Source organism: Mirounga leonina, unplaced genomic scaffold (assembly GCF_011800145.1).
Source record: "Mirounga leonina isolate KUSES-001 unplaced genomic scaffold, KU_Mleo_1.0 Mir_101609, whole genome shotgun sequence".
In the NCBI taxonomy this organism is placed as follows: Eukaryota; Metazoa; Chordata; class Mammalia; order Carnivora; family Phocidae; genus Mirounga; species Mirounga leonina.
This window is the reverse complement of record NW_023270164.1, coordinates 2,166,167-2,187,162: the sequence shown is the minus strand read 5'-3', so window position 1 is coordinate 2,187,162 and position 20,996 is coordinate 2,166,167. Positions and strand designations below refer to the sequence as shown.

General features: G+C 36.7%; 1 protein-coding gene across 1 annotated transcript in view; it reads right to left on the bottom strand.

The window, feature by feature from the left end:
• Positions 1-551: 551 nt before the first annotated feature.
• CFAP47 (cilia and flagella associated protein 47) overlaps positions 552-20,996 on the bottom strand; it is a 494,762-nt gene continuing 474,317 nt past the window's right edge. The window contains exons 65-66 of the mRNA XM_035002133.1: positions 6,183-6,351; positions 552-764 (exon numbers count right to left, since the gene is read on the bottom strand). Coding sequence (XP_034858024.1) covers positions 552-764; positions 6,183-6,351 — 382 coding nt within the window. The remainder of the gene's footprint in view (positions 765-6,182; positions 6,352-20,996) is intronic.

Sequence of the window (20,996 nt, the reverse complement as noted above, 5' to 3'; positions counted from 1 at the left end):
GTTCTTTTGTTTTGCACATAAGAAAACAGGGCACAAAAAGGGTAAGTGATGTCCTTAAAATTGTATGAATGAATAATTTGTGGTAAAGCCAGTCATTTTGTGCCAAATTCTCTTCAAGATGGTCCATATTGGCTATTTATTATTATATTTTTCCTGAATGATAAGTACTGCGCAAAATACTTTTCCTTTACTTTGAGAAAATGAATTTTCCCCAGGATCATTTTGAAATATATCTATATTATTTAAAGACTCAATATAGGAGTGGATGGACTACAAATACTTACATGCATCGATTTTTAAGTTGAAATCCTTTTTTACTACAAACGTAACCCGCACCTTAAAAGTGAACCAATCCCAATAATTGCAACTAGTCCATTTTAAAAGACACACATAACAGAAATCAGGTGCAGCATAGAGTTTAAAAAATAAAATAGAGAAGGCCTATTATAATTGAAACATTACTCATCAGAAATATTCCAAAAGATGAAAGAACAATCATGAAAATATGTTTAATTCTACTTGAGGCCAAAAAATATTTTGGAAAAAAGTATTTATTTATTCTTCAACATCAAAGGTGCACCCTTGATGGTAGAGGACACCCCCGTCCTTGTGAGTTTAGCATTTTCACGGATAATATTGCGCCGACGAACTGGCTTGCTCTGAAACCTCTCATTAGTCGTGTCAATTTTGGCTTTTACATTCATTGGTGGCACGGTAACTTGAGGTAATCCATTGATATCATACAGCCAGTACATGTCCGGTGTCTGAAAACAAAGAGAGGAGAGATTTTACATGAAATATTCAGGGACTGAGAAAGCTATAGGAAAAAGTTTACCAAATTAATACGGTCTCTCTTCTCCATGCAAGGTATGGGAAATGTACAAAACTGAAAGTGTGCCCGTAATAAATAATTAACATGGGAAATAAATTCAAGAAAGCATTTAGCTTTATGAATTAAGAACCACTCACTAAAAAGTCTCTCAAAGTTAGAGGTCTGCCCTGAGGGTGAAATAAGCATCCATCTGATCTAAGGGGAAGCAATCTATTTTCTTTGCATGAAACTGTTGCCCAGCATGAACTATGTAACTAACCGAAACCATACTTTGCAAGAACTGGTCCATGACAACTTAGGCACGGCTATAGAACCGACTGGTAAAATATGTTGAGCTTCTGTTTTTTAGATTATGAAAGTCTATAATTAATCGAACCATTTGAAATTCCTGAGAATTGTGTAAAATCATTAATGACAGTTATAATCTAAATCCAAGTTAGTACAACTTAGGGATTTATTTAAAAAATCCATCATTTTTTTCTGCATATATGCACAGGATGGCAATATTGAATTACAGTCTAGCATTTTCTGTATGTCTATGTTCATACTTAAATCCCACTGCTCTTACAGAATTTCCGGTGTTGTGTTTATCTGGGTCTTCTTCCCCACAAGAAGATTTGTACCATGTATGGTCAGAAAACCCATTTAGGATAAATCCACGCTAAGTGAATATTGCAATAACATCAGCCAGGGCTTAAAGGGTAATGTGATATCAATTGAAGAATGTTAAGTGCAGGACTTTCTTACACATCTGGAATGACCCTATTTTAATCAGAACTGGCCCTTCTATCCAGTGTTCATAGTAATTGTGTATTCTGAATCAAGGAGTCAAAAGCAGAACAAACCAAAGACTATACTATACCTAGGTTAAATAACATTTTACTTCACATAGGATGCTCAACTTGAAAAACAAAGCTACATTTTAGTGATTGTGCATATATCATTGTAAATTTTTACATTACAGGTGACCCACTTCATGAGTACATATGCATGAGGTACTTGAAGGGAACTGCTCCTATGCCCAACACTCAGTGGTGCTCGGGAGTGAGCTACATAAAGGAATGTACACTCCTATTTGGAATGTAGTAGGTACAAATGGGAACGACATGTAGGGATTTGTACCTTCACCTGACACATCTCCAAGACCCTTTGAAAATAATTACCTATAAGGACACTATTTTTAAAATCCTAAATGTTATTGTATGCATTTCAATTAAGATTCAAATAATTTTGGGCGCCTGGGTGGCTCAGTTGGTCAAGCGACTGCCTGCGGCTCAGGTCATGATCCTGGAGTCCCGGGATCGAGTCCCGCATCGGGCTCCCTGCTCGGCGGGGAGTCTGCTTCTCCCTCTGACCCTCCCCCCTCTCATGTGCTCTCTCTCTCATTCTCTCTGTCTCAAATAAATAAATAAAATCTTTAAAAAAAAAAAAGATTCAAATAATTTTGCCGTAAGTGATGCTGAGTATGTATGTGTGTATATATATATGTATATATATACAAAAATATATATAATCCAAATAGAAAATAAATTTGTAAGAAGTCATTCATGTCCTTTATTCCAACACTCTATATGGTAATAAGAATATGTTTATTTTATAAAAATTAAATATTACAGTTCTCATTTCTAGAGTTAACTTTCTTCAAGTTGTAAATAAATACAGTGACTCATTGTGTTTTTGAAAATACTTTAAAGATATAGCTCTGTGTCTTCCACTCTGAATCTCCTTTTGAAAATATAAATTAAAAAGCTTATGTTAAAATAATATAAGAATAAATCAATACCTCCACATCACTAGTGCCTCTGAGAATCACTGTTGGTTTTACAAAAGAATGTCAAATTGACAATTATACTCCTCAACTACTTATTTAATTAAAAAAAAACAACTATTTTTTAAACAGATGAAATTTCCATATTTCAGTAATGTCTTTGTAGTATGAAAAGGTATCAGCCAAAGAACTCACGGAATGAATGCTCAAAGCTATGCTTTAAAGGACACATTCTTATGAATGGAAACAGCGCATTATGGGCTGTGCCGACCCACATCCCTCAGGTATTTCCATTTCATTGCCTGCCCCAGCTTCCAATTGCCAATATCTATACCTCTTGACTCAAGAGTTTTTCAGAAAACAAAACAAAACAAAAAACAACCCCCCCAACTCTCTAGCCCCATCAGGTGTAAATATTCCGTAGTGTGTTCCACACTATTTTCCATAGAAATCCCATGGGATTAAATTCCAGATGCCCACTGTGGTAATTGCCTTGAAAAAGCACCCTTTATTGGTTTCCATTCCTTTTCTGTCTCATATCTTGGCTTTCCTGCATCTGTTTCTTGAGATCATGTAGGAAATATGCTACTTGGATTCGAATCCCTATTTCAGGTCTGCTTAAGAGAAAATACAAACCATGATTTATATATATAAATAAAATGCCATTTCTTACAGTTTCATGACAATGATTTATTCCTTTAAAAGCAATGCATTTACATGCATATTACTTACATCTGATTATGTCTCTAGTTATAACAGGTCCATAGATATTACTTTTGTACAAGCATTATATGTTTTATCTTGGATAATTCGGATAGCTTTCATATTTTTGTATAAACTATTTAAGATTTATCATGTCCACCATGGAAAGTTGAGTGGACTATTTATTCTCTTTGAATAACATTGCTTTTTGTAACAGTCTGATCAAGTTAACTTAAGTCTCTCAAAGCTAGTGCTATATGCCTTGTTTAATAATAGGGAAAAAGCAGTTTTTAATCATTCTAAATATGGTTTAATTGAAAGGGAACCCATGAAGCTTGCTAATGTAGTTGTTGAAGTTTCTGTAGGTTAATATTTAAAGATTTTTTTAAATTATTATTTATTTATTTGAGACAGAGAGAATGAGAGAGAGAGAGAGCACATGAGAGGGGGGAGGGTCAGAGGGAGAAGCAGACTCCCCGCCGAGCAGGGAGCCCGATGCGGGACTCGATCCAGGGACTCCAGGACCATGGCCCGAGCCGAAGGCAGTCGCTTAACCAACTGAGCCACCCAGGTGCCCCTCTGTAGGTTAATATTTAACTAAACTGTTCTTAAAGATCCTCATTTTTATTTCTAAGTAAAACACAATGAAGGTCATATGTTTCATATATAAGTATTAATTGATTTAATGCTTAAAATCAACAGTTTAAAGAAGATGATAATACCATACACAGCAATTTTTATTTAGATAATGAATTAACTTTTAAAATTCTTCACATTTATCATGTGAGACATCATGGTGTTGTCATTAAGAGCAGGATTTTAGAATCAGACAATGTTTGAACCGTGATTTCAAAGTCATTGATTTGATATATGCAATAAATTTTATGACTCAAGGGCATTATACTCAGCATAAAAAGCCAATCTCCAAAGGTTACATAGAGTATGATTCCATTTATGTAATATTCTAGAAACTAGAAAATCGTAGAGATGGAGAAAAGGTTAGTGGTTGCCCGGGTAAAGGAGTTACAGTATTAGATGTGACCATAAGGAGTTAGCAGGACAGTTTCCATACTGTTACCAGTTCTCACAGTTGTGTTGGAAGACTTCTGTATCTCAGTTGTGACTGTAGTTATACAGATCTATACATGGGTTCAAAGTGCCTAGAACCACACACACACACAAATATACGTGAAAAATGCTGAAAATGAAATAAGGTCTCTAGCTTAGTTAACAGTATTTAAATATAGTACTATAGCTCTATAAAATCTCACCATTGGGAAAAGCTGGGAGAAGGATTCACAGGATTCTGTGTACTATTTTTGCAACTTTTTGTAAGTTAATACTTTTTTTAAGTTAAAAAATATGAATATGAGATTTATGAGTCAATTGGAAATTTGAACACTAAATGGATATCTGATGTCATGATATTAAGAAATTACTGTAAATTTTTAGATGTGATAATGGTATCATGGTTACAATTTTGGTCTTTTAGAGATTAATAGGAAATAGTTGAAGAAAATAGGATGTCTGGGATTTTCTTCAAATTAATATGGAATATGGGGAGGGGGGTGGGAATATACTTGAATTGGTCATGATTTGATAAGTGTTCATACTGGAAGATGAATGTATGTAGATTATTCTATTTCTACTCACATTTGGAATTTTCCAAAATAAAAGTAGAATCAACAAAATAGTGATTTCTTAAACACATTACAATCTCAATTTTCCCCACAAAAGCTTTATCAGACTGTACCACTTCAGACTAAATGAAAATTTCACATTTTCATTTGATCCCATATATCAGCTTATTCTCTCACAGAAACCCTTTAATTCTGCTTCCAGCGATTTAATTGTCAAATCAACATAGGGAAACCGGGCACAGATTTTGTTGGGAAAGCCCCCAACATAGTTAATTTCAGAAATGTTCACTAGGTGAAATAAACATCATTTTCATTTGTAAACCTGTTTTTAAATATGTCATTTAATCCCCTTAGAGTAAGAGTATGTCCTTATTCTTAAGGAGCAGGTACGATATGATCATTTTAAATCAAGCATCTATATAGCAAAGGGCGATGTGCAGCAAGGCTCCAGAGGTTTTATATTTTTATTACCTGGGTTGCAAGAATTCCCAGAAAGATGAAAAATATAAATAATTTTCTTGAGACATATTCAACATTATTTTTTTCTCTATTCATTAAAACAGTAACAACACATTTTTCTGCCCATGGCACTGCCTAATTAGTGTCTGATTTAGAAGTCTAGTAATCACTGTGGCACCAGTGGTTGTGTCTTGAAACATGACCACACGTTCTCTTTAGCCTAAAAGCCATTAGTAAAATACATGTGTGAAATCTGATGGAGAAATTTTGCTTACTGCATAAATTTTCAAAATAGTGTTTACCTTACCTTTTAATAAGATGATCACTTGAGCAGACTTTTATATTAATGGCTCACTAAATTGTGTTTTTCTCCATTCAGAATCAGTTTTATCTTCTATTTAATTTTCTTCATTTTCGACTTTAACATTTTGACAGTACCTTATGCCTTAATGAAAGATTTCAAAATCTCTGTCTCAAATCACCTGAAGTCCTTGAATGTGTTATTACAGATAACAATATGTGAATATACAAATCACTTTACAGTCAATATTTATCTCTTCTGCATTTTCTTAATATGGAAGAGAAATAATTTCTTACTTCCCACTGGTGATGATAACTTTTTTGCTATATTCCATATTTACAAGTTCTTTACTGGGCAAAAGAAAATTAAAACAAGACAGAGTAGTTGAAATATGTTGGCTTTTGCAAGGTAATGTTGCTATTCTTTACTTGGGTGAAACCTTTTCTCCTTTCATGCCTTTAGTGACATCAAAGAACTCACCTGTATTGCTAATGTTGCTTTGTATTTCCTACTGTACATTCGGGGTTTAAAACCCACAAGGAGGACAGTTCCTTCAGTGTCAAAAGGAGGAAGTTCTCCAACCTGAGGTTTCACAAAAAACTCAGGATCACTGCCAGGTAGGAAGTATGCAGTGAACGGCTCGGGATTTCTAGAACAAAAATATAAATATTAACTTTAAATTTTATCATTACTCTTTGTGAGCACTTGATGGATAGAATTTATATCCTGTTGCATAGGACTACAGTTAAACTTTAATGCTGCCATGCAGCTATGAGCCTAATGCGTGTTACTTTATAAGAGTGAGGAGGCCTTTTAAAAATTACTGAAGTGTCATTCTTCCCAGGGTGACAAAATGGAATCTTAAAGATTTTTAAAATTACGTCTTATGTTTTTAGTACACAAAGAATAAAATGTTGTCCCTATAAAAATTTGAAGAACTCAATGTCCCATATTAAAATGTAATCATTTGTAAATAAATTCATATCCAAAATGCATGGCTAGAACAGCTATCATGAAGCCTTTGTTTTTATTACTATTCCATTGTGGTTGCTCACTCTCCTTTAGCTTTCCACTTGTGAAGTGAGATGAAAGTACTTTGCAGGTTCATTAAAGATTCTTGAGCCTGAAGATGAGTTGCTATGATCTGAAGTGAACTGAGCAGCATTTAGGATTCAAGTGACCATTTTCATGTCAAGGTTGATTACATTTGAGATGAAGATGGTAAAAGAAGTTGAGGAACTCATTTGGTAGAATAAAACAGGGGAGGAGTACACTGCATGGGAAGTTGTACATGAGGAATTTTAAATCCAAACTTTCTGGGGAGATGCAATTAGAAGGTAAAGAACAGTTTCCTAGAACAGATCCAACAGTGAATCATAGAAAAGGAGATGGGAGATTCAGGTTGGGACTCAGTGATCCACTCAGCAAATGTATTGAGTATCATCTCAGAGGGTTTGAGAAAGTGGACTATGGATATGGATGGCTTGGATTGGAATCCCAGCTCCATGTAGGTGCATAACTTTAGACAATTTACTTTTTTGTACTTCAGTTTTCATATCTGTTAAATGAATTTAATAACCTCTATAAAGCCATTCGATCAGTACCTGACATGTAGGAAGTGCTCTATAAGGTTTAATCAATATTAATATAATCATTATTATGATTGTTGTTTTAAAACATCTTATTACCAATGCTTATTATCAGGCAATGATGCATGATGCAATAAATTTTAAAAATGTATAAAACAGAATACCCAGGGGTTCTGGTGGAATAGGAAGACCCAGACCCTCTTTTCTCCCAAGGAACAACAATACAAAGACCAATTCCCATTGTGAGAAATTCAGAAACTAGTTAAGAGACGTCTGCCTTCTAGGTGAGCACAAAATCAGCTGTTTTGAAGTCAGTAGGAAAACTTGTGGCATGCTCTCACCAAAGTCTGCCCTCCACACCAGTGCAATAGCACATGATTGGGAGGAAAGTCTCAGCTTCCATTTTACCCTGGGGAAGGAAAGAGAAGAGTAGACCAAATATCCAACAATTGGACTTCTGGTTGGAATGTGAAGGGGTGCTGCCCGAGGGACTGGCTTCTGTCTTGCTTGTCTTGAAGTACTGATGCGACCTGACATACTATAGATGCATGGGGGCTTCTAAGAACAAGCTGGGCAGGGTGCTGGTGCTTCAGAGGTCCCAGCAGGTTGATACAGCTCAGAAGCGTCTCCTTAAGTGTGGAAAAAGACGAGTGGAACATGTGTCAAACTTCCTGGCTTTTCAGTAGGCTGCCCAACATTCTAGTTTATGTCCATCCTATCTCAGAGAACTGACAGAACTTGGCAAAATCTAGATACCTAAAGGCTACTGAGGAAAAAAATAATAAAAGATCTGGTTGGTGTATTGCTGCTTCAGAGTGCCAGGGTACAGAAGACAGACAGCAAAGAGAGCAAGAGGTTAGGAACTCCCGAAAAATTAGAAACCAGCAAACCCCTGTAATCTTCACACACAAGTTCATACAGATATACTCACAAAAAAGATCTGAGGTGTCCCCAGGATCTCTAGTTGGTCTGAGTGGTGAAGATCCTTCCCTGCATGAAGCTAGTCTATGAAGACTGAGAGAGGTGGCTTTTTTTTTTCAAATGTGGGGATATCAACACAAAGTTACAAAGAACATGAAGACAGGAAAGAATTATTCAATTAAAGGAACAAAAGAAATCTCTAGAAACACATCATAAAGAAATGGAAGTAGAGGAATTACTGATCAATTATTAAAAAAACTGTCATGAAGATGCTCAACACTATCAGGAAAATAATGCATGAACAAAACAAAGAGAAAATATTAAAAAGGCCAAACAAATTTTAGAGCTGAAGAATAACTGAACTGAAAAACTCACTAGAGTGTTTCAACAATGGATTTGATTAAGCAGAAGTAATCAGGGAACCCAAAGATAAGTCATTTGAAATCATCCAGTTAGAGGAGCAAAAGGAAAAAGAAATGAAACAGAGTAAAGAAAATCTAAAGGACTTCTACAGCGATGTCAAGTCGCCAATATACACATAATGAGTCTCAAAAGAAGGGAGAAATAGGGGCAGAAAACTTACTTAAAGAAATAATGGCCAGGAGGGGGGAAAAATGGCAGAGGAGTAGGGGACCCTATTTCAACTGGTCCCCGGAATTGAGCTGGATATCTACCAGACCACTCTGAGCACCCACGAAACCAGCCTGAGATGTAAGCAGATCTAGGTACGAAGCGGGGAGCCGTGATTCTGCGGGCAGATATCAGAGGATAAACAGCAGTGGGAGGGTGCCTGACCGTGGGGATCCTACACCACCGGTGAGTGATAGCCTCGCGCACTGGGGACAGGCACAGACTCGCAGACCAGTAGCAGCAGGGAAAGGACTTTAGGGCAGCCCCCGGGGCAGAAACCTGGAGCACCACGCAAACTGAGAGTGGCTGGCGGTTTTAGAAGCACAAAGGGCAGAGACATGCCCCGACCTGGAGGCAGGACTGGGAGTGCTGTGGAGGGGGGCACAACCCAGGCCGCTGCAGTTTATAGCAGCAAGGACAGAAATGGAGACAGTGTGGCCTGGAGAGCTCACTGAAGAACAGACTGTGGTCTCTGCTCTGAGGCAGAGGGTTGGAAACGGTCTCTTCTGCTCTGACTCACGGAAGAGACGTGGAAAGCCACCAGAGAACAAAAGCCCAAAAAACTGATTGCCGCTGAGCCCATCCCCCACGACAGGGGGGCAGAGCAATATCACCCAAACAGGGTTGCCTGAGTAACAGCGTGGCACGCCCCTCCCGCAGAAGACAGGCTGGGAAAACAAGAGGCCAGCAACCCTAAGGTCCCAAGAAAACAGGTGCATCTTGCTTGGGTTCTGGTCAATAATTTGGACTCTATACATTCCCTCAAACACCCATCAACAGAATGACTAGGAGGAGGAACACCCAAAATAGAAAAGACTCAGAGATTATGACTTATGCTACAGATTTACAAATGGATACAGATATAATCAAGATGTCGGAGATGGAATTCAGGCTAGCAATTGTGAAGACAATGGCTAGAATGGAGAAATCAATTAATGACAACATAGAGTCTCAAAGGGCAGAAATGAAAGGGGAATTGGCAGAACTTAAAAATGCTATCAATGAGATCCAATCCAATCTAGATAATCTAACAGCAAGGGTAACCGAGGCAGAAGAGCAAATAAGCGACCTGGAAGACAATATAATAGATAAAAAGGGAAAAGAGGAGGCCAGGGAAAAACAACTCAGAATCCATGAAAATAGAATCAGAGAAATAAGTGACACCATGAAGCGTTCCAATGTCAAAATCATTGGAATCCCGGAGGGAGTGGAGGGAGAGAGAGGACTAGAAGATGTATTTGAGCAAATTGTAGCTGAGAACTTCCCTAATCTGGGGAACGAAACAAACATTCGAGTCCTAGAGGCAGAGAGGACCCCTCCTAAGATCAAGGAAAACAGGCCAACACCCCGGCATGTAATAGTAAAACTTGCAAATCTTAGAACCAAGGAAACCATCTTAAGGGCAAGTAAGGGGGAAGAGATTCCTTAATACAGAGGGAGGAACATCAGAATAACGTCAGACCTATCCACAGAGACCTGGCAAGCCAGAAAGGCCTGGCAAGACATATTCAGGGTACTAAATGAGAAGAACATGCAGCAAAGAATACTTTATCCAGCAAGCCTGTCATTTAGAATGGATGGAGAGATGCAGAGCTTCCACGACCGGCAGAAACTGAAAGAATATGTGACCATTAAGCCAACCCTGCAAGAAATATTAAGGGGGGTTCTATAAAAGGAGAAAGACCCCAAGAGTGATCTACAACAGAAATTTTCAGGGACAATCTATAAAAACAACGTCTTCACAGGCAACATGATGACAATAAATTCATATCTTTCAATAATCACTCTCCACGTGAATGGTCTAAACGCTCCCATAAAACGGCACAGGGTTGCAGATTGGATAAAAAGACAGGACCTATCCATATGCTGTCTACAAGAGACTCATTTTGAACCTAAAGATACATCCAGACTGAAAGTGAAGGGATGGAGATCCATCTTCCATGCCAGTGGACCTCAAAAGAGAGCTGGGGTAGCAATTCTTATATCAGACAAATTAGATTTTAAACTAAATTCTGTAATTAGAGACACAGAGGACACTATTTTATTCTTAAAGGGTCTATCCAACAAGAAGATCTAACAATTGTAAATATCTATGCCCCCAACATGGGAGCAGCCATCTACATAAGCCAACTGTTAACCAAAATAAAGAGTCATATTGATAACAATACGTTAATTGTAGGAGACCTCAATACTCCACTCTCAGCAATGGACAGATCACGTAAGCAGAAAATCAATAAGGAAACAAGAGCTTTGAATGATACATTGGACCAGATGGACCTCATAGATATTTACAGAACATTCCACCCTAAAACAACAGAATACTCATTCTTCTCGAGCGCACATGAAAATTTCTCCAGAATAGACCATATACTGGGTCACAAATCAGGTCTCAACTGATACCAAAAGATTGAGATTATTCTCTGCATATTCTCAGACCACAATGCTCTAAAACTGGAACTCAATCACAAGAAAAAATGTGGCAGAAATTCAAACATTTGGAAACTAAAGACCACTCTGCTCAAGAATGTTTGGGTCAACCAGGAAATCAAAGAAGAACTTAAACAATTCATGGAAATCAATGAGAATGAAAACACATCGGTCCAAAACCTATGGGATGCTGCAAAGGTGGTCCTAAGGGGGAAATACATAGCCATCCAAGCCTCACTCAAAAAAATAGAAAAATCCCAAATTCACCTACTAACTCTACACCTTAAAGAACTAGAGAAAAAGCAACAAATGATGCCTAAGCCACGCATTAGAAGAGAAATAATTAAAATTAGAGCAGAAATCAATGCATAAGAAACCAGAAACACAGTAGATCAGATCAACGAAACTAGAAGTTGGTTCTTTGAAAGAATTAATAAGATCAATAAACCACTGGCCAGACTTATCCAAAAGAAAAGAGAAAAGACCCAAATTAATAAAATTATAGGGGCGCCCGGGTGGCTCAGTCGTTGAGCATCTGCCTTTGGCTCAGGTCGCAATCCCAGGGTCCTGGGATCGAGCCCCGCATCAGGCCCCCTGCTCAGCGGGAAGCCTGCTTCTCCCTCTCCCACTCCCCCTGCTTGTGTTCCCTCTCTTGCTGTGTCTCTATCAAATAAATAAATAAAATATTTAAAAAAATAAAAATAAAAAATAAAATTATGAATGAAAGGGGAGAGATCACGACTAACACCAAGGAAATAGAAACAATTATTAGAAACTATTATCAACAACGATATGCCAATAAACTGAGCAATCTGGATGAAATGGAGGCCTTCCTGGAAACCTACAAGCTGCCAAGACTGAAACAGGAAGAAATTGACAACCTGAATAGGCCAATAACCAGTAACGTGACTGAAGCAGTGATCAGAAACCTCCCAAAAAACAAGAGTCCAGGGCCTGATGGATTCCCTGGGCAATTCTACCAAACATTCAAAGAAGAAATAATACCTATTCTCCTGAAGCTGTTTCAAAAAATAGAAACAGAAGGAAAACTTCCCAACTCATTCTATGAGGCCAGCATTACCTTAATCCCCAAACCAGGCAAAGACCCCATCAAAAAGGAGAATTTCAGACCGATATCCCTGATGAATATGGATTCCAAAATCCTCAACAAAATCCTAGCTAATAGGATCCAACAATACATTAAAAGGATCATCCACCACGACCAAGTGGGATTTATCCCCGGGATGCAAGGGTGGTTCAACATTCGCCAATCAATCAATGTGATAGAACACATTAATAAGAGGAGGGAGAAGAACCATATGGTCCTCTCAATTGATGCAGAAAAAGCATTTGACAAAATACAACATCTTTTCCTGATTAAAACTCTTCAGAGTATAGGCATAGAGGGAACATTCCTCAAGTTCATAAAATCCATCTATGAAAAACCCACAGCGAATATCATCCTCAATGGGGAAAAGATGAGAGCCGCTTTTCCCTTAAGATCAGGAACACGTCAAGGATGCCCACTCTCACCACTATTGTTCAACATAGTACTAGAAGCCCTAGCAACAGCAATCAGACAACAAAAAGAAATAAAAGGTATTCAAATTGGCAAGGAAGAAGTCAAACTCTCTCTTTTCACAGACGACATGATACTTTATGTGGAAAACCCAAAAGACTCCACCCCCAAATTACTAGAACTCATACAGCAATTTAGTAATGTGGCAGGATACAAAATCAATGCACAGAAATCAGTTGCTTTCTTATACACTAACAACGCAACTGTAGAAAGAGAAATTAGAGAAACGATTCCATTTACAATAGTACCAAAAACCATAAGATACCTCGGAATAAACCTAACTAAAGAGGTAAAGGATCTATACTCTAGGAACTACAAAACACTCATGAAAGAAACTGAAGAAGATACATAAAGATGGAAAAATATTCCATGATCATGGATCGGAAGAATAAACATTGTTAAATTATCTATGCTACCCAGAGCAATCTATACCTTCAATGCCATCTCGATCAAAATTCCAATGCCATTTTTCAAAGTGCTTGTGGAACAAACAATCCTAAAATTTGTATGGAATCAGAAAAGACCCCGAATCGCCAAGGAAATGTGGAAAAAGAAAAACAAAGCTGGGGGCATCACATTGCCCGATTTCAAGCTATATTACAAAGCTGTGATCACCAAGACAGCATGGTACTGGCACAAAAACAGACATACAGACCAATGGAACAGAATACAGAACCCAGATATGAACCCTCAACTCTATGGTCAAATAATCTTCGACAAAGCAGGAAAAAACATGCAATGGAAAAAAGACAGTCTCTTCAATAAAGGGTGCTGGGAAAATTGGACAGCCACATGCAGAAGAATGAAACTCGACCATTGTCTAACACTATTCACAAAAATAAACTCAAAGTGGATGAAAGACCTCAATGTGAGACAGGAATCCATCCAAATCCTAGAGGAGAGCATAGGCAGTAACCTCTTTGACATCGCCCACAGCAACTTCTTTCAAGATACAGCTCCAAAAGCTAGTGAAACAAAAGCAAAAAGGAACTTTTGGGACTTCATCAAGATAAAAAGCTTCTGCACAGCAAAGGAAACAGTCAACAAAACAAAGAGGCAACCCATAGAATGGGAGAAGATATTTGCAAATGACACTACAGATAAAGGGCTGGTATCCAAGATCTATAAAGAACTTCTCAAACTCAACACCCAAAAAACAAATAATCAAGTCAAAAAGTGGGCAGAATATATGAAAAGACACTTCTCTGAAGAAGACATACAAATGGCTAACAGACACATGAAAAAATGTTCATCATCATTAGCCATCAGGGAAATTCACATCAAAACCACATTGAGATACCACCTTACACCAGTTAGAATGGCAAAAATGGACAGGACGAGAAACAACAAATGTTGGAGAGGTTGTGGAGAAAGGGGAACCCTCTTACACTGTTGGTGGGAATGCAAGTTGGTACAGCCACTTTGGAAAACAGTGTGGAGGTGCCTCAAAAATTTAAAAATAGAGCTACCCTATGACCCAGCAATTGCACTCCTGGGTATTTACCCCAAAGACACAGATGTAGTGAAAAGAAGGGCCATATGCACCCCAATGTTCATAGCAGCAATGTCTGCAATAGCCAAAATGTGGAAAGAGCCGAGATGCCCTTCAACAGATGAATGGATAAAGAAGATGTGGTCCATATATACAATGGAATATTACTAAGCCGTCAGAAAGGATGAATACCCAACTTTTGCATCAACATGGATGGGACTGGAGGAGATTATGCTATGTGAAACAAGTCAAGCAGAGAAAGTCAATTATCATAGGGCTTCACTTATTTGTGGAACATAAGGAATAGCATGGAGGACATTAGGAGAAGGAAGGGAAAAATGGGGAGGGGGAATTGGAGGGAGAGATGAACCATGAGAGACTATGGACTCTGAGAAACAAACAGGGTTTTAGAGGGGAGGGGGGATTGGTTAGCCCAGTGATGGGTATTAAGGAGGGCACGTACTGCATGGAGCATTGGGTGTTATACGAAAACAATGGATTGTCGATCACCACATCAAAAACCAATGATGTACTGTATGGTGACTATCATAACAATAAAATTAAAAAAAAAAGAAAGAATGGCCAGAAAATTCCCAAATCTGAGGAAGGAAAGAGACATACAGATTTGTGAAGTCCAACATATTCCAAATAGGATGAAACTAAAGAACTCCACAATGAGACACATAATCAAAATTTCAACAATTAAAGACAAAAAGAGAATTTTGAAAGCAGCAAGAAAAAAGTGACTCCTCATATACAAGGCCACCCTTGTAAGACCATTAGTAGATTCCTCATAGAAACCTTGCAAGCCTGAAGTGAGTGGAATAGTATGTTTGAAGTGCTAAAAATAAACTGTCAACAAAAAATACTGTATCTAGCAAAATTGTCCTTCACAAATGAAGAAGATAAAGACTTTCCCTGATAAGCAAAAGCTGAGGGAGTTAATCACCATTAGACCTGTCTTACAAGACATACTAAAGGGAGTCCTTTGAATTGAAATGAAAAGACGTTAGACAGCAACACAAAAGTATTTGAAAGTAAAAGCTCACTGGTAAAGGTAAATATACAGAAAAACACACGACACTGAATACTGTAATGGGGATACATGAATCATTTCTTAATTGTGGCATAAAAGTTAAAAGATAAAAGTATAAAAAATAACTAAAATTATAAAATGTATTAATGGATACATGATATAAAAATATGTAATCTGTACATCACTAACAAAATATAGAGATTTTGTATGCAATTAAAGTTGTTATCAGCTTAAAATAGATTATTAAGCCTATAAGTTATTTTATGTAAGCCCCATAGTAACCACAAACACCTACAGAAGATACCAAAAAGAAAATGAGAAGGAAATCAAAGTGTGTCACTACAAAAATACATCAATACTACACAAAGGAAGACAACAAGAAAGGAAAAGATGGACAAAAGAGCTATAAGACATACGAAAAACAACAAAATGGCAACAGTAAGTCCTTCCCTATCAATAATTATTTCAAATATAAAACAGACTCCCAGTCACAAGACACAGTAGCTGATTGGATAAAAAACAAGAACCAAGTGTATGCTGTCTACAAGAGACTAAATTTTTTAAATTTAAATTCAGTTAATTAACATATAGTGTATTGGGGCGCCTGGGTGGCTCAGATGGTTGGGCGTCTGCCTTCGGCTCAGGTCATGATCCTAGGGTCCTGGGATCGAGTCCCGGGTTGGGCTCCCTGCTAGGCGGGGAGCCTGCTTCTCCCTCTGCCTCTGCCTCTCTCTCTCTCTGACTCTCATGAATAAATAAATAAAAAAAAATTAACATATAGTGTATTATTAGTTTCAGAGGTAGAGTTCAGTGATTCAGTCTTATATAATACCCAGTGCTCATTACATCACATGCCCTCCTTAATGTCCATTACCCAGTTACTCCATCCCCCCACCCCCCTCCCCTCCAGCAACCCTCAGTTTGTTTTCTATGATTAAGAGTCTCTTATGGTTTGTCTCCCTCTCTGATTTCGTCTTGTTTCATTTTTCCCTCCCTTCCCCTATGATCCTGTTTTGTTTCTTAAATTCCACATATCAGTGAGATCATATGATAACTGTCTTTCTCTGATTAACTTATTTCTCTTAGCATAATACCCTCTAGTTCCATCCACGTTATTGCAAATGGCAAGATTTCATTTTTTGATGGCTGAGTAATATTCCAATGTATATATCTATACCACATCTTTTTTATCCATTCATCTGTCAATGGACATCTGGGCTCCTCCCATAGTTTGGCTATTGTGGACATTGCTGCTATATAAACACTGGGTAGAGGTGCCCCTTCGGTTTGTATCTTTGGGGCAAATAGCTAGTAGTGCAACTGCTGGGTCAAAAGGTAGCTGTATTATCAACTTTTTGAGGAACCTCCATACTGTTTTCCAGACTGGCTGCACCAGCTTGCATTCTCACCAACAGTGTAAGAGGGTTCCCCTTTCTCTGCATCCTCACCAACATTTGTTGTTTCCTGTCTTGTTAATTTCAGCCATTCTGACTGGTGTGAGGTGGTATCTCATTGTGGTTTTGATTTGGATTTCCCTGATGCCAAGTGATGTGGAACATTTTTTCATGTGTCTGTTGGCCATGTGTATGTCTTCTTTGGAGAAATGTCTGTTCATGTCTTCTGCCCATTTCTTCAGTGGATTATTTGTTTTTTGGGTGTTGAGTTTGATAAGTTCTTTATAGATTTTGGATACTAGCCCTTTATCTGATAAGACATTTGCAAATATCTTCTCCCATTCTGTTGGTTGTCTTTTGGTTTTGTCAACTGTTTCCTTGTTGTGCAAAAGATATATATCTTGATGAAGTTCCAATAGTTCATTTTTGCCTTTGTTTCCCTTGCCTTGGAGATATGTCTAGCAAGAAGTTGCTGTGGCTGAGGTCGAAGAGGTTGCTGCCTGTGTTCTCCTTTAGGATTTTGATGGATTCCTGTCTCACATTAAGGTCTTCCATCCATTTTGAGTTTATCTTTGTGTATGGTGTAAGAGAATGGTCCAGTTTCATTCTTCTTTATGTTGTCCAATTTTCCTAACACCCTTTATTGAAGAGACTGTCTTTTTTCCATTGGGTATTCTTTCCTGCATTGTCGAAGATTAGTGGACCATAGAGTTGAGGATCCATTTCTGGGTTCTCCATTCTGTTCCACTGATCTATGTGTCTGTTTTTGTGCCAGTACCATATTGTCTTGATGATTATAGCTTTGTAATAGAGCTTGAAGTCCAGGATTGTGATGCCACCAGCTTTGGTTTTCTTTTTCAACATTCCTTTGGCTATTCAGGGTCTTTTCTTGTTCCATACAAATTTTAGGATTATTTGTTTCAGCTCTGTGAAAAAAGTTGGTGGTATTTTGATAGAAATTGCACTAAATGTATAGATTGCTCTAGGTAGCATAGAAATTTTAACAATATTTGTTCTTCTAATCCATGAGCATGGAAGGTTTTTCCATTTCTTTGTGAAGAGATTAACTTTAGATTTAAAGATACACATAGGCTGAAAGTTAAAGGAAGGAAAGAGATATTCCATGAAATGCTAAACAAAAGAGCATGGATAGCCTTACTTATATTAGACAAAGTAGACTAATAACAATCTGTAACAGGAGACAAAGAAGGCCATTATATAATGATAAAGGATCAATTTACTATATATATATAGCACCTAAATGTATGTTACAAAGATTGACAGAATTAAGGGAGAAATAGACAGCAATAGAATAATAAATAGTAGCAGATTTTAATACTCTGCTTTCATTAATAGATAGAAAACTCAGATAGAGGATCAATAAGAAAAAAGAAGACTGGAACAATACTATGGACCAAATGGATCTCATAGATGTATACAAAACATTCCACTCAACAGCAACAGCAATTACATTTTTCTTAGGTGCACATGGAACAATATCTAGGATGGATTGGAGGTTAGGTCACAAATCAAGTCTGAATAAGCTTAAAGACTGAAATCATACCAGCTGTCTTTTCCCACCACAATGGAATAAAACTAGATATCAATAGCAGAAGGAAACCTGGGAAATAAATAAATATGTGGAAATTAAACAACAAACTCTTGAATAACCAATAAATCAAAGAAGAAATTATAGAGATATTAGAAAATACTTGAGACAAACAAAAATGAAAACACAACATACCAAAGCTTATAGAATGCAGCAAAAGTAGTACTTAGAGGGAATTTTATAGTGATAAAAGCCTACATTAAAAAAGAAGATCTCAAATAAACAACCTAATTCTACACCTCAAGAAAATAGGAAAAAAAAGAACAAATTCAACCCAAAGTTATCAGAAAGAAGGAAATAATGAAGATGAGAGCAGAAATAAATTAAATACAGAATTAAAAAAAATCAACTAAGAGTCAAACTAAGGGTGGGTTTTTTGAAAAGATCAACAAAATTGACATTGAGCTAAACAAAAAAAAAAGAAGAGAGAAGACTCAAATAAATAAAATCATAAATGAAAAAGGGGATGTTATAACTGATGCCCCAGAAATAAAAACAATCATAAGAGACTGCTATGAACAATTATACACACAAAAAATTATACAACCTAGAAGAAATGAATAAATTCCTAGAAAAATGCAATCTACTAAGACTGAATCATGAAGAAATAAAAACTCTGAATGGACCTATAAATATTAAGGAGATTGAATCAGGAATCAAAATCCTCCCAACAAAGAAAAGTTCAGGACCAGATGGTGAATTCTACCAAATATTTACAGAAGAATTAACAGCAACCTATCTCAAACTCTTCCAAAATATTGTAGAGCAGGGAATACTTCCAAATTTAATTTATTTATATCAATATTATCCTGATACCAAAGCCAGAAAAAGACAAAAGAAAACTACAGGCCAATATCCCTGATGAATATAGATGCAAAAATCCTCAACAAATACTACCAAATGGAATTCAATTGCACATTAATAGGATCATATACCATGTACAACTAGGATGTAAGGAAGGTTCAACATAAAAAGTCAATCAATATGATATAGCACTTTCACAGAATGAAAGATAAAAAATACATAATAATCTCAATTTATGCAGGAAAAACATTTGACAAAATTCAACACCCTTCTATGACAAAATCTAGGAATAGAAGGAAATTACTTCAACATAATAAAGGCCACATATGAAAAAGTCACAGCTAACATCATACTCAACACTGAAAAGCTGAAGCTTTTCCTCTAAGACCACTATCTCTGTTAGCAGATGGCATAGCAGATACATGACATTCTTACATGTAGAATGATTACACAAAAAACCTGTTAGACTAATAAGTGAATTCAGTAGAACTTCAGGATATAAAGTCAACATACAAAAATCAGTTGCATTTTTATACAATAGCAATGAACTATTTGTAAAAGAAATTTAAAAAACTATCCTATTTAAAATAGCATGAAAAAGAATAAAATACTTAGAAATAAATTTAACCAAGGAGTTTAAAGATCTATACACTGAAAACTATAAGACAATGATGAAAGAAATTGAAGAAGATAATAAATGGAAAGATATCCCCATGTTCATGGACAGGAACAATTAATATTGTTAAAATGTCCATAGTACCCAAAGCAATCAACAGAATCAATGCAATCCTCATCAAAATCCCAATGGCATTTGTTAAAGAAATAGGAAAAAAATCATAAAATTCATATTTAATGTCTAAGGATCCTGAATGGCTTAAAAAAAAAAAAAGGTAGTTTCATCAATAAATGTGGCTGGGAGAACTGGATAACCACATGCAGAAGAATGAAACTGGATCCCTATCTTACACCACACACAAACCAAAATGGATTAGAGATATAAATATCAGACCCAAATTCCATAAAAACATGTAAAAACCCCAGAAGAAAACACAGGGAAAAAGCTCCTTGTCTTGGAAATGATATTTTGGACATGACCTCAAGAGCAGTGGCAAAAAAGCAAAAATAAAGAAGTGGGACTATACCAAAAGAAAAAATTTCTGCACAGCAAAGGACAAAATCAACAAAATAAAAAGGCAACCTATGGAATTGAAGAAAATATTTGTAGACTGTATATCTGATAGGGGGCTAATATATAAGGAACTAATGCAAGTCAATAGCAAAAATACTCAAATAACCCTATTTAAAAAATTGGCATAGGACCTAAATAGGTATTTTTGCAAAGAAGACATAAAAATGGCCAACAAATATATGAAAAGATGTTCAGCATCACGAATCATCAGAGAAATGCAAATCAACACCACAATGAGATATCACTTCACCCCTGTTAAAATGGCTATTACCAAGAAGTAAAAAAATAAGTGTTGGCACGCATGTGGAGAAAAGGGAACTCCTGAATGCTGTTGGAGGGATTTAAAATTGGTACAGCCATTAGGGAAAATAATATGAATTTTCCTCAAAAAAGTAAAATTGAATTATCATATGATCCAGCAATCCCACTTCTGGGTATATATCTAAAGGAAATGAAATCAGTATCTCAAAGATAAATCTGTATTCCCATGTTTATTGTAGCATTAATCACAATAGCCAAGATACAGAAATAACGTGTGTCCGTCAACAGATGAGTGGATAAAGGAAATGTAGTATATATACAAAATGGAATATTGTTAAGCCATAAAAAAAATTAAAACTTGCA